General features: G+C 39.1%; 1 protein-coding gene across 3 annotated transcripts in view; it reads left to right on the top strand.

Annotated features, from left to right (window-relative positions):
- dnaaf6 (dynein axonemal assembly factor 6) overlaps nt 1–14,528 on the top strand; it is a 17,892-nt gene extending 3,364 nt beyond the window's left edge. The window contains exons 1-7 of one of the 3 annotated variants that reach the window (XR_014530883.1): nt 958–1,110; nt 7,064–7,142; nt 7,333–7,435; nt 8,058–8,154; nt 9,882–9,967; nt 13,683–13,940; nt 14,010–14,528. Coding sequence is in view for 2 of the 3 variants with exons in the window: in XM_083526157.1 (XP_083382283.1) it covers nt 1,018–1,110; nt 7,064–7,142; nt 7,333–7,435; nt 8,058–8,154; nt 9,882–9,967; nt 13,683–13,812 (588 nt within the window). In the remaining variant the exon portion in view is untranslated. The other 2 variants (XM_083526157.1, XM_083526158.1) reach the window with 2 other exon arrangements.

Below are 14,528 nucleotides of genomic sequence, written 5' to 3'. Positions count from 1 at the left end.
TTATTCGCAATAAACAGTGTCCTATGTGAACTCTTCAACTAGGAGAGATCTTTGTAGCTCAATGAAAGACATTATTGGGGGGAAAAAAACATGAAATTACCTGGATCTGTTCTTGTTATCGGATATGCTCTGGATGTGTTAGATTAGACTTCAGCAAAATGCATCTAAAAAGAAACATGATTTATATTTTAAGGTATATATGAGGTGGATGTCTAATTTATCCTGCAGAAGTATTTTAATTAAACTATCTTAGCTTCCATCCTGAGGTGGAGGTAAACTCAAAAAGAATGCACTTGCATTATTACATTTGAGAAACAATTAACCTTTTGCAATAAAAGGAATTCTTATAATTGCTGACAGATTCAGTAACTACCATAATAATAATAATAATAATAATAATAATAATAATAATAATAATAATAATAAAAACAAACACGGTCAGAACAGTCAAATAAAAAATATATAAATGCTACCCTTGTAATGCCATACTTGTTAATTACTTGTTAAATACTATTAATATAAATACTATTGAAATTTTTTTTTTGTGACTTAGAAGATACAAATTAACATCTGTTCTGTGAATGTGCTTATGTTAGATATTTTGGAACTAGGTTTTTCTCTCAGAGAAAAAAATTCAAATATCAGAATATGTTAAAAAACTTAGTTTCCAAGAATCGTTGTCAACTGATTTTGTTACACTATAATTTCCTGTATTTTATAGGCACAGAAAACTAAAAAAGATTTATGTCAAACATGGCTCTCAATGTAGAACCCCAACTGAGAGGTATTATTATTATTATTATTATTATTATTATTATTATTATTTTACTCATCTTTGTTATTATGTACTGGTTAAAAAACTAAACCGGAAACCGACTTGGACGTTATTAATACAGACACCCGATTGAAGGTACCCATGGCAACACCTGGTCTCCTTGGAAACGGTACACAATTCTTTAGACGGCGGAAAAGCTTCCGAGACTTTTACTCTTATCACATAACGAGGATAATACTAACATGGAAGTGTTTTCGTCTCTCCAAAATCTCCAGGCGCTCTCCGACTTGCTCTCAGTACCCGCTGATGAAGAAAGCGACTCAGAAGATTACAAGGTAAACTAGCTTTCCGTTCTAATATTTTGCTAGATGTTCATTCTGCTCATGTACTGAAAATGAGTGGTGTTATTTATTGATGGACTAGCGAGTATATAAAAACACTTCTAGCTGATACATGTTCAAGAAGAATTCACAGTTAAAATAACGCGATCCACTTTAAAAGGAGCACAGACGAATGAAAAAAGTTGGTAAATCAGCAGTCTCTCGGATATCCTGATATGTCCTGATATGATTTAATAGCCCACTTATGTGTCGGAATAAGTCATTTTCATAAACGTTGTCCTTATTTCGACTTTTCTTTATGCCAGTGTAATAACTAGTTGTCAATATACTATTTATTTATATTATATTATTGTCTAATCAGCATCTTGTTCTGCCACACCTGTGAGGTGGATGGATTATTTTGGCAAAGAAGAAATGCTCACTAACAGATTTAGACAGATTTGTGAACAATATTTGAGAGAAATATGCCTTTTGTGTACATAGAAAACGTCTTAAATCTTTGAGTTCTAAGAAAAACATGAAAAATAGGGGCAAAAACAAAAGGGTTGTGCTTATAATTTTGTTCAGTGTACATAAATTGGTAAAAAGCAGTTGCATTTTGTTCATGGCGTATACTTATTTACATTTAATTAATCATTTCTGATTGACCTATCACAGGCCAGACCGGGAAAGCTAAAGGGGCAGATGCAGCTCGGGGGACATAAAATGCCCTGCTCTGTTTTAGGAACTACATTTTTACATAGTAGCACCTTGTCAATTAATAAAAATAATTTTCACTATTGGCTTATAGTTTAATGGCCTGTTTTAATTATTATTCCATATAAAGTAAGACAGTAAAAGGTCTGAATTTGGATCCAAGTGTTTAATTGGCATTTGGTAGCTGTTAGCTGCTTTGAGACAATGTCTGTTGTGAAACGTGCTATAGAAAAAAAACCTTGACTGTTCATGGAAACTCACACTGATGATGCAAGTGATGGAGGATCTTTAGGCTGAAAATAAGTATTCGAGAGACAAAATAAACAATTTGGCACATTCTTAAAAAGAAGGAATGCACCGGTGAGCCCAGCAACACCAAAAAGGCTTTGAAGACCACTAAGTAAAGTGTGTGATGCAAAAAATTCTTCCATTGATGATAAAAAAAAACTCCTTCACAAATTCAAGCCAAGTCCAGAACACTTTTGAGGATGTTGTGTATCATTATCATTGTGTATAACCCTGGCCAGTCAAGAAAGGGATCCAGCATTTGTTTTCTAAAATCATACGATGTCCTTCATTGAGCCAAGGTACTCCTCTATCTCACCCCTCACACTGGCAACTACACACAAGCTGTACTGCATTAGCTAACTATTCAGACCATCTCTGTAGTGCTTCTGGGCTTAACTTTTGTTCCCATGCTTTTATATCAGAGAGTTTTGTGCCACTCTCACCATTGCTCATTAGGAAAAACTTTAAAGGGACAAATTTATTATGTTAAAATATTTATTAATAATTTTTTAATTTCAGTAAAGATGCTTCAGTTCGAGGTCCATTGTTAAAGGTGCTACACAAATTAAATAAAAAAAAATTAATTAAACTATTCTAATTTGACTGCTGTCTGTCTCCTCGATCAGCAGATCACATATCTCTGCAAGCTGACTGTGTACTGTGTCATATACTTAGTTTTAAAACACAGATCCAACGCAGCCATCCAGAGGTCGGGAGAATGGTGTCTTCACAAAGCAGTGGTTTGATTGAATTTGACAGAGGTACAGGACAACAACACTTTGTCGTCTATGGTTTACCATAGAGCAGGAATAGAGGTCATTTGGCCAAGATGCCCTAGCACACGAGTGACTAGACCATCTACATTTTGCTTACCCTCCCTCCCTAAGAGACAGCACAGACTAATACAAATAACTAACCGATAGGTCGGCGATGCTGTGGTTCAGACTCCTGTTTACCCTTGCAACTGTTTTGTCTATTACCAGCCCAGAGAGACTTGTTGTCCCAGATGAAGATGAGCTTAATTTACATTTAGATTTACAAACACCAAGCTGATAGTGGGGTATGTGTGTTTTGTGCAGTAGTTTTATCAACATAATATACACTATTTTTCCAAAAGTATTGGGTAACCTGGTCATAAGTATGGTATGTGATTTTTGAACCTTGCATTCCACATTTAGTCCCAATTTGCTCTTATAATTTCCTCCACTCTTCTGGGAAGCTTTTCCACTAGATTTTGGAGTGCGCTTATGGATATTTATGTTAATCAGAGACAAGGGTATTACAAAAGGCAGGTACTGATGTAGGTGAGAAGGCCTGGGGTGCTGTCAGCTTTCCAATTTATCCCAAAGGTGTTCAGTAGGGATGAGATCAGAGCTCAATTGCAGGCCACTCAAGAGCTTCCTCTCCAAAGCATGTAAACCAGATCTTCAAGGAGCTCACGTTGTGCACAGGTGCATTGCCATGCTGGAACAGGTTTGGGTTTCCAAGTACAAGTAAATGCAAAGTTTTATTATAGTGCATCTAAAGATGCCCTATACAATTGAATGCCTCCAGATTTGTTGTAACAGTTTGGGGGAAAAAACACATATAGCAGGAAAGGTTAGGTGACACAATACTTAAGAAATATAGTGTAGGTGTGGCATGGAAATGAAATCTATCATAAAAGTAAAAATAAGTCAAAATACTAGGTTTTGTAAAACAAGACTATTATGAGACCATCACCACATGCTACAAATACAAGATAGATACAAGATAGATAGATACAAGATAGATACAACTTTGTCATTGCATTGTACAGGTACACAGCAACAAAATGCAGTTTGGCATTTACCAGAAGTGCAAAATGTAGCAATCGTGCAAAAGTGTAGATAAATATGTAGCATATTTACAGCAAGTGATATACAGTGGGTACGGAAAGTATTCAGACCCCCTTAAATGTTTCACTCTTTGTTATATTGCAGCCATTTGCTAAAATCATTTAAGTTCACTTCTTTTCCTCATGAATGTACACACAGCTCCCCATACTGACAGAAAAACACAGAATTGTTGACACTGTTGCAGATTTATTAAAAAAGAAAAACTGAAATATCACATGGTCCTAAGTATTCAGACCCTTTGCTCAGTATTTAGTAGAAGCCCCCTTTTGATCAAATACAGCCAGGAGTCTTTTTGGGAAAGATGTAACAAGTCTTTCACACCTGGATTTGGGGATCCTCTGCCATTCCTCCTTGCAGATCCTCTCCAGTTCTGTCAGGTTGGACGGTAAACGTTGGTGGACAGCTATTTTTAGGTCTCTCCAGAGATGCTCAATTGGGTTTAAGTCAGGGCTCTGGCTGGGCCATTCAAGAACAGTCACGGAGTTGTTGTGAAGGCACTCCATCGTTATTTTAGCTGTGTGCTTAGGGTCATTGTCTTGTTGGAAGGTAAACCTTCAGCCCAGTCTGAGGTCCAAAGCACTCTGGAGAAGGTTTTTGTCCAGGATATCCCTGTCCTTGGCCGCATTCATCTTTCCCTTGATTGCAACCAGTCGTCCTGTCCCTGAAGCTGAAAAACACCCCCACAGCATGATGCTGCCACCACCATGCTTCACTGTTGAGACTGTATTGGACAAGTGATGAGCAGTGCCTGGTTTTCTCCACACATACCGTTTAGAATTAAGGCCAAAAAGTTCTATCTTGGTCTCATCAGACCAGAGAATCTTATTTCTCACCATCTTGGAGAACTCCATGCGGGTTTTCATGTGTCCTGCACTGTGTGTCCTGCACTCTTACCTCTCTCACCAAGGCTCTTCTCCCCCGATAGCTCAGTTTGGCCGGACGGCCAGCTCTAGGAAGGGTTCTGGTCGTCCCAAACGTCTTCCATTTAAGGATTACGGAGGCCACTGTGCTCTTAGGAACCTTTAGTGCTGCAGAAATTTTTTTGGAACCTTGGCCAGATCTGTGCCTTGCCACAATTCTGTCTCTGAGCTCTTCAGGCAGTTCCTTTGACCTTAATGATTCTCATTTGCTCTGACATGCATTGTGATCTGAAAGGTCTTATATAATCAGGTGTGTGGCTTTTCTAATCAAGTCCAATCAGTATAATCAAAAATTTCTGGACTCAAATGAAGGTGTAGAACCATCTCAAGGATGATCAGAAGAAATGGAGAGCACCTGAGTTAAATATATGAGTGTCACAGCAAAGGGTCTGAATACTTAGGACCATGTGATATTTCAGTTTTTCTTTTTTAATAAATCTGCAAAAAGGTCAACAATTCTGTGTTTTTCTGTCAGTATGGGGTGCTGTGTGTACATTCATGAGGAAAAGAAATGAACTTAAATGATTTTAGCAAATGGCTGCAATATAAGAAAAAGTGAAAAATTTAAGGGGGTCTAAATACTTTCCGTACCCACTGTATATAAGCATATGTACAGTGAATAAATATAAAGGATGTGTGGACATCATTAAGAAGTACAGAAATGGTTCTGCACATCCAAGATGTGGATGACCGCAAAGGTGTGTGCGCTACTAAAGTCTAGAGACTCCGCCTTCAGAGCAGGGGACAAGACGGCTTTAGAAACAGCAATGGCCAAACTGTCCTGTGCCATCAGAGAGGCACACCCCAAGAGAACCCACGCCAAGAGAACCCACGGCCACTTCCACGACAGCAGAGACACCTCAGCATGTGGCAGGGGATCCAGGCGGTCACAATCTACAAGACAACTTCACCTGCTTGTGACTGTGACGCCTGCCTCCCAGTTGCGTCATGAGGCACATCAAGACCCAGCTACCACCCTCACTCGACCCCATGCAATTCTTGTATCGGCCAAACCGTTCAATAGATGATGCCATTCCCACGGCCCTCCATCTGGCCCTCACCCACCTGGACAATAAGGACACATACGTACAGAGCGGCCAGTCTTCACTGATCATTGATGGATCCTCTGTGGAGATCGTCAAGAGCACCAAATTCCTTAGTGTTAATCTGGCGGAGAACCGCCCCTGGTCACTCAACACCAGCTCCATCACCAAGAAAGCCCAGCAGCGCCTCTACTTGCTGAGAAGGCTGAGGCTCCATCCCCTTATCTTGACCATGTTATACAGAGGGACTATCGAAAGCATCCTGAGCAGCTACCTCACTGCCTGGTTTGGGAACTGCACTGGCCTGGATCGCAAGACCCTACAGATGAGCCGAGAAGATCATCGGAGTCGCTCTCCCCTCTTTCACTGATATTTACACCTCACACACTTTTCACTCACAGTTTTTTTTCCACAAGCCATAAGGCTCCTCAACACACACACACACACACACACACACACACACACACACACACACACACACACACACACACACTCAACTGTGTGTTACTGAGCTGCTACAAATCTGAACTCAAACACACACTCACTCTTTTCAATTCACACACATCCATGTCTTCAGCACCAACCACATTATTTCATATATTTGAAATCATTACTACGTAACTGTTTAATGCTGTTTTTACACATCTATTTGACTGCAGCTGCCACCTTTTGTGTTAAAATTTTTGTGTTTATTTACAAGTACAGTCCTGTATACAGTTGTCTTTTGCACATTGTACCTAATAGCATAGGTTTACTGACAGTGCTGTTTTGTGTTTTGTGTATTTGTCCTACACTGTCTTGTGTTGTCTGTTTGCACCAGGTTGCACACCATGCACTTTATGTGGCTAGGACCAGTTTGTCCTTAGCTCTGTGTTCTTGTATTCCTATGTTGTTTTATGTAGCACCAAGATTCTAGAGGAACGTGGTCCCATTTCACTGTGTACTGCGTCAGCTATTTATGGTTGAAATTACACTTAAGCTTCTTGACTTCATTAATTTCTCTTGACTGCACATACCCTTGCACCACCAAGTATCTAAATTGAAATAATAAATGCATTTTTTAAAAATGTCTTATTTATTTATTTTTTGCTAATTGCTAAGTCATTTTTCTTTATTTATGTAGAATGCAAATCCAAAGGCAGAAATGGGTCCTGGGCACATTGGTGCTCATTCATCTGCTTCTAGGCAAGACAAGAATTCAGGTGAACTCAATTATCCATCACTAGCATAGACACTAGATAGAAGTTGACATTGAGATCAGTTGAATTCTAATTTAATGTAACTTAAGACTGGTAAATGCTTGTGAATACTGTTTATAGAACACATAGAAGGGTTAAGTAATTTTGTCTGTCTGTCTCTTTCCCATACACATGCACATATTAAAATTTTAAGTCAGTAGTACCTATGTGAAAAACACCAAAGACATCTGGGATGTGGAGGAGGTGACTGAAGGAACACATATTAATGACCTTGCAGATCTACGTCCAGAGCCTGAGTGAGTATGTAGTGTGTAGATAAGTAAAACAGCTATCCATTTACATTTACATTTATGGAATTTAGCAGACACCCTTATCCAGAACTTATCCAGCAATATAATAAACACTGGTTCGCTAGATTACAAACTTGAGATACAATCAGTCTAAACTCTGCTGAATGAATTATAGCATGCTTATTTTATTAATAAACAACGAAAAAAAACAAACAGCAAAAAAAAAAAGTGGCCAGTGACTCAGCTGTTTAAACATCTAGGGGAAGTTCATTTCACCATCTTGGTGCCAGAACAGATAAAAGTCTTGATGTATTCCTACCTCTTCTTTTAAAATAATGGTGGTTAAGTTCATTTACATTCCAGAGAGGGACTTTGCAATTAATTGCGGTTTATCTGTTCACTGTTAATAACATTCTAGAGTATATGCAAATTGTCATCATAAAAACTGAGACAGCAGACTTTGTGAAAATTAATATTTGTGTCATTCTCTAAACTTTTGGCCACGGCTGTACAAGCAAAAAAAGACCAGTAGCTCTCACAGGATACAATTCTGTATTATTATTTAAATGAATAACAAGAACAATATCTGTGTTTATGAAAGATTAATTATGAGCTTTTGTGTATGTAGGTATGAGATTATCCTGAAGCAAAGTGTGGCTGCAGAGGACTTGTTTCTGGGCATGAGCCGAAAGGATCCATCTTCCATGTGCTGTGAAAGCATGCTGGTATGCTCTATTTATTCCAACCCAATTACATTAATTGCATCCTACCAACTTAAGCCCTGTTGTTAGCTGAAGATATTATCTATGTTTGCTAGTAAGCGAGCTAATGCTATGTTGACCACTAAATGTACACTCACCGGCCACTTTATTAGGTACACCTTACTAGTACCCGGTTGGACCCCCTTTTGCCTTCAGAACTGCCCTAATCCTCCGTGGCTAGATTCAACAATGTACTGGAAACATTCCTCAGAGATTTTGGTCCATATTGACATGATAGCATCACACAGTTGCTGCAGATTTGTTGGCTGCACATCCATGATGCGAATCTCCCCTTCCACCAGATCCCAAAGGTGCTCTATTAGATTGAGATCTGGTGACTGTGGAGGCCATTTGAGTACAGTTATCTCATTGTAATGTTCAAAAAACCAGTCTGAGATGATTCGCGCTTTATGACATGGCGCATTATCCTGCTGGAAGTAGCCATCAGAAGATGGGTACACTGTGGTCATAAAAGGGATGGACATGGTCAGCAACAATACTCAGGTAGGCTGTGGCGTTGACACGATGCTCAATTGGTACTAATGGACCCAAAGTGTGCCTAGAAAATATCCCCCACACCGTTACACCACCACCACCAGCCTGAACCGTTGATACAAGGCAGGATGGATCCATGCTTTCATGTTGTTGATGCCAAATTCTGACCCTACCATCCAAATGTCGCAGCAGAAATCGAGACTCATCATACCAGGCAACGTTTTTCCAATGTTCTATTGTCTAATTTTGGTGAGCCTGTGCGAATTGTAGCCTCAGTTTCCTGTTCTTAGCTGTCAGGAGTGGCACCCAGTGTGGTCTTCTGCTGCTGTAGCCCATCCGCCTTAAGGTTTGACGTGTTGTGCATTCAGAGATGCTCTTCTGCATACCTCGGTTGTAACGAGTGGTTATTTGAGTTACTGTTGCCTTTCTATCAGCTCGAACCAGTCTGGCAATTCTCATCTGACCTCTGGCTTCAACAAGGCATTTGCCCCAACAGAACTGCTGCTCACTGGATATTTTCTCTTTTACAGACCATTCTCTGTAAACCCTAGAGATGGTTGTGCGTAAAAAAAATCCCAGTAGATCAGCAGTTTCTGAAATACTCAGACCAGCCCGTCTGGCACCAACAACCATGCCACATTCAAAGTCACTTAAATCACCTTTCTTCCCCATTCTGACGCTCGGTTTGAACTGCAGCATATTGTCTTGACCATGTCTACATGCCTAAATGCATTGAGTTGCTGCCATGTGATTGGCTGATTAGAAATGTGTACAGGTGTACCTAATAAAGTGTCCGGTGAGTGTATATAGTCAAATAAGCAGATTTTACTTGTAGAAAAGATTTTAAATATTTCAGATTTTAAAACTTTCAGACCTGCTTTGTTAAGCTAAAATGACTTGTGGTGACCGAATTTTACGTATTTGGTTTTAAATTTACTTGAAGCCGGGCAATGATAAGAAAATGGTTAATGGGGAAACTTTGCTCAATGAGGAAAAAAATAGTGATCATGTCACCAAAAAGATAAACAAATGTAAGAAGTAGAAAGTACAGATATTTGTGTAAATATTTAATGGGTGAAAGTAAAAAAGTTATCCAAAAAAGAAATAGTGAAGTAATGATACTAGAAAAATCTATTTAATTAAAGTAATGAAGTATGTGTACTTTATTACTTCCCACCTCTGCTCTACACTCACAGGTGAGGGTGAAGCTACCAGAAACCCATGTTTCTGAGCTTATGCTGGATGTGAAGGAGAGATTTGTTGATCTAAGAACACCAAAATAGTAAGATAGAGTCTCCTAATTCACTGCATAGTACTTATTCATATATGCTACATGATGTAAATTATTTCATGCTTATATTTTTATTTTGTATGTTACATACATTTTCAGCATTTCAGTAGGATTTTTTTTTATGTTTTTTATTTTTTATTTTTGTATAAAGCAATAGATACCATAGCTTTTGTACTCAGGCAGCATTAAAAAATAAGAGAACAGCCAAATGCTGTACCAGATGACCTCATTTACAGACCTTAAGAAAAAAGGGAAATAATATAAAAAATCTTTAAAAAAAAAAAAAAAAACAATTTGCCAACATGGAAGAAACAAAAAACATTTGTCTTAACAAACGCTTAAATAAAGGAACTGAATAATCAGTTTACAAGGGCCTTTGTCTGCTTTTGTTCCATGCATGTAAAGCCCAAAATAAAGGTGCCCTTACACTAGCTCACATGTATACACTGGCGGTCAAAATTAGAGAACAATTTATAAACAATTGAACAATTCTGAAATAATGTCATCTTCACTGCTCAACATTTGAAGGAGTTTTTGTCTGGTCTATACCATGCTACCAGAACACCTTTTCCACAAAATAACTAAGGCATTTCAACAAAAAACTTTATTTTGCAGAAAACACACTGATCAAAATTAGAGAACACTTTCAGATACTTCCCAGTTATTGGTGTTATTCTGGCACCTGGTGCTAATTTCCTTGATTATCTGTCAACCCCTATTTAACTGGCAGCCTAACTTCCAGTTTCACTGACTCTGCAAGATGGTGGGCCGTTCTAAAGTGACTGAAAGCCTTCGGCAGCAGGTTGTCCAGATGAAGGCCAAAGGGATGACCCTATCAGCCATAGCAAGACATGTTGGTCATTCCAAATCTGTGATTTCAAGAATATTGAATCTTTACAACATCACAAACTCATTCAAGTTCGCCAAGAAGGCTGGTCGTCCACGGAAGACAAATACAAGAGCAGACAGGATACTGCGGAGGATCTCAATGTGCAATCATTTCCACACTGCAGCTGGAATTGCTCACCAGTTCAGCGCTGAACAGGGTAAGGATCTGTCTCGTCATACAGTGTCTCTACATTTAAGAGCATTTGGACTGAAAGCCCACTCTGCAGTGACCAAACCTCTCATTAGCAGAAAGAATCAAAAGGCTAGACTAAGCTTTATAGAGGAGCATGTTGTGTGGACAGAGGAGAACTGGTCCAAAGTTCACTTCTGTGATAAAAGCAAGTTTAATTTATTTGGGTCCGATGGGAAACATTATGTGGCATAATGTTATATACGACAAACTGGAGAAAGACTGAACCCAAAGTGTGTAAAGAAGTCAGTGAAAAGTGAAGGAGAAAGTGTTATGGTTTGGGGTGTTTTCTGCAGCAGGAGTTGGGCCTCTTATAGGCAGAGTGAATGCAAATGTTTATCAGAACCTTCTTCAACAACATATGGTTCCTTCCCTGCGTTCATCACCCAATCAGCCCGCAGTGTTCACGCAGGAGAACGCTCCATGTCACACAGCAAAACGGGTAAACAGTTCCTTGAAACATTCAAATAATGACATGGCCTGCCCAGAGTCCTGATCTCAACCCAAAAGAGAACCTCTGGAAAATCCTTGGCGACAAAGTTATGGCCAAGAAACCCACTACAGTCACCGAACTGTGGAGGAGACTGGAAGAAGAGTGGACCAAAATCACACCAGAGCAGTGTGAGAGACTAGTGCTGTCCTGTGGCCGCAGATGTGCTGAAGTCATTCAGAGCAGAGGCCTGTACACTTCCTACTAATTGCTGACTGTTGTAACCTTCAGAAAATTTTGTTGTAATCTTTTTCCATGCTACAGTCATTGTTGTTTTCAAATTTTTATCAGTGTGTTTGCGGCAGAATAATGTTTTTTTTTTTTTTAAATGGCTATTTTGTTAAGTTATTTTGTGGAAAAGGTGTTCTGGTTGCATGGTATAGACAGGACAAAAACTCCTTCAACTGTTGAGCAGTGAAGATGACATTATTTCAGAATTGTTCAATTGTTTATAAATTGTTCTCTAATTTTGATCCCCAGTGTATATGTGTACAGTAATGGGCAAAAGTTTTAGTCAATTGTGGAAAATGCTGTAAAGTAAAAATGCTTTCAAAAATAAAGCGTTAATAGTTTATTTTTTATCAATTAACAAAATATAAATGAACAGAAGATAAATTCATATCAATATTTGGTGTGACCAACCTTTCTCTGCAGAACAGCATAAATTCTTTGTGTTACACTTGTACACAGTTTCTGGATCTCTGCAGGTAGGTTGGACCAACATCTTGGAAAACTAACCACAGATCTTCTATGGATGTAAGGTGCCTCAAATTCTTTGGTTTCTTCATGTAATCCCAGACAGACTTGATGTTGCGATTGGGGCTCTGGGGAAGGGTGACAAAACTATAAATTTCAGGCCTTTTTGTTCTTGTTCTTCTCTACGCTGAAGATCGTTCTTAATGATACTGGCTGTGTGTTTGGGTTCCTTGTCCTGCTGAATACATTTGGGGCCAATCAGACACCTCCCTGATGGTATTACCTAATGGATATCTGCTTGTATTTCTCAGCATTAGGGATACTATTAATCCTGACCAAATCACCAACTTAATTTGCTTAAATGCCGTGCCAAACCTGCAAGCAACCTCCATCATGCTTAATTGTTGCCTGTAGACACTCCGTATTGTACCGTTCTGAAGCCCTTCAGCAAACAGCTTGTTTTACTCATCAGCCCAGAGTACCTGCTGCCATTTTTCTGCAACCAATTCCTATGTTTTCATGCATAGTTGAGTTGCTTAGCCTTTTGGTCGCAGTTCTTCCATGAGGACCAGTTCTGGCCAGACTTCTCCAGACAGTAGATGGGTGTACTTGGGTCTCACTTGTTTCTGCAAGTTCTTTGCTGATGCCACTGCCGGACATCCTCTGATGTCGAAGTAAGCATGATTTCATCATTGTCTTTCATTAAGCTGCCCACCACTTAAATTTTTTTTGGCTGACCACTGCATCTACGGTCCATTTCTTTGTGTTTCTCTATAATAGCTTGCACAGCACATCTTAAAACCTTAGTCTGCTTTGACATTTTTGCCTGGGAGAGACCTTAATGCTGCAGCAATACCTATAATATACATGCAGTAAATACATGCTTTTTGCTGTGCTCTATTTCGCAATTGTGCATGACCTGTGACATGAAACTTTCTTCCAAACTTTACCTTAGTAGTAGAGTTTGGCTGTTGCTCAAATAGTTTTAAGTTTCCTACACAACTGTTTCTGTTTCAGTTCATGGCTCTGTTTCAACCTACATATGAAATTAATGATCTTTAGCACCTGCTTGGAATAATTGGTTAATCATACACCTGGCTCTAATCCTACAAAATCCTTGACTTTGTGCAAATGTACAAAGTGTGCAAGCGTAAGAATTGAAAGTCTAAAGGTAATCACACACAATATTTATTTGATTTAAATTTTTCTTCTGATTGCTCACTTTGCATTTTGTAAATTGATAAGAATAACCCATTTAAATGTATATTTTTGAAAGAATTCCTACTTTACAGCATTTGGCAACTACCTCAAAGTTTTACATAGTACTGTATGCATGTTAAGGAACTAAGGGTGTAACTGTAGTGACTTTAGTAATAAACGTAAAGGTATTAAAAACTATAGCATAGATGTTGTATAAAAAATAATCTCTCTTCTGTCTACAGCAAGTTAGGCCTTCATCTACCCCACTCAGTGCACAATAGGGAAGGCACAGCCCGTTTCATTACAGAGAGAAATGAACTGGAAATCACACTTCCTATGAATAGACCACTGGACTCCATCAACCTCCCCTGAAAAGAAGAAATGTAGGAATCATGGGCTGCAATTTAAGAAATAGTACTGGAAAAGTAAACATTCACAAACAAAAACATTTAGCTATACACCGATTAGGTATAACATTATGACCACCTACCTAGTATTAGGTTACTCCCCCTTTTGCTGCCAAAACAGCCCTGACCCATCGAAGCATGGACTTCAATAGACCCCTGAAGGTGTGACGTGGTATCGAGCACCAAGATGTTAGCAGCAGATTCTTTAAGTCTTGTATGTTGTGAGTGGGGACTTCATGGATAGGACTTGTTTGTCCAGCACATCCCACAGATGCTCAATTCGATGGAGATCTGAGGAATTTGGAGACCAAGTCAACACCCCAAACCATTACTGAACCATTTTTGCTTTGTGGCAGGGCACATGATCCTGCTAAAAGAGGCCACAGTCAGCAGGGAATACTGTTTCCATGAAAGGGTGTACAGGGTTTGCAGCAATGCTTACGTAGGTGGTACGTTCAAAGTAACACCCACATGGATGACCAGATGCAAGGCTTCCCAGTGGAACATTGCCCAAAGCATCCCTCTGCCTCCAACAGCTTGCCTTCTTCCCATTGTGCAATCTAGAGCCATGTTATACCCAAGTAAGCGATGCACCTGAAAATCCACGTGATGTAATAACGTGATTCATCAGACCAGACCACCTATTTCCACTGCTTCGTGGTCCAGTTCTGATACTTACAT

This window comes from Silurus aristotelis (genome assembly GCF_946808225.1).
Source record: "Silurus aristotelis genome assembly, chromosome: 22".
In the NCBI taxonomy this organism is placed as follows: Eukaryota; Metazoa; Chordata; class Actinopteri; order Siluriformes; family Siluridae; genus Silurus; species Silurus aristotelis.
The sequence above is the reverse complement of the archived record's forward strand: the minus strand, read 5'-3'. Positions and strand labels throughout refer to the sequence as shown.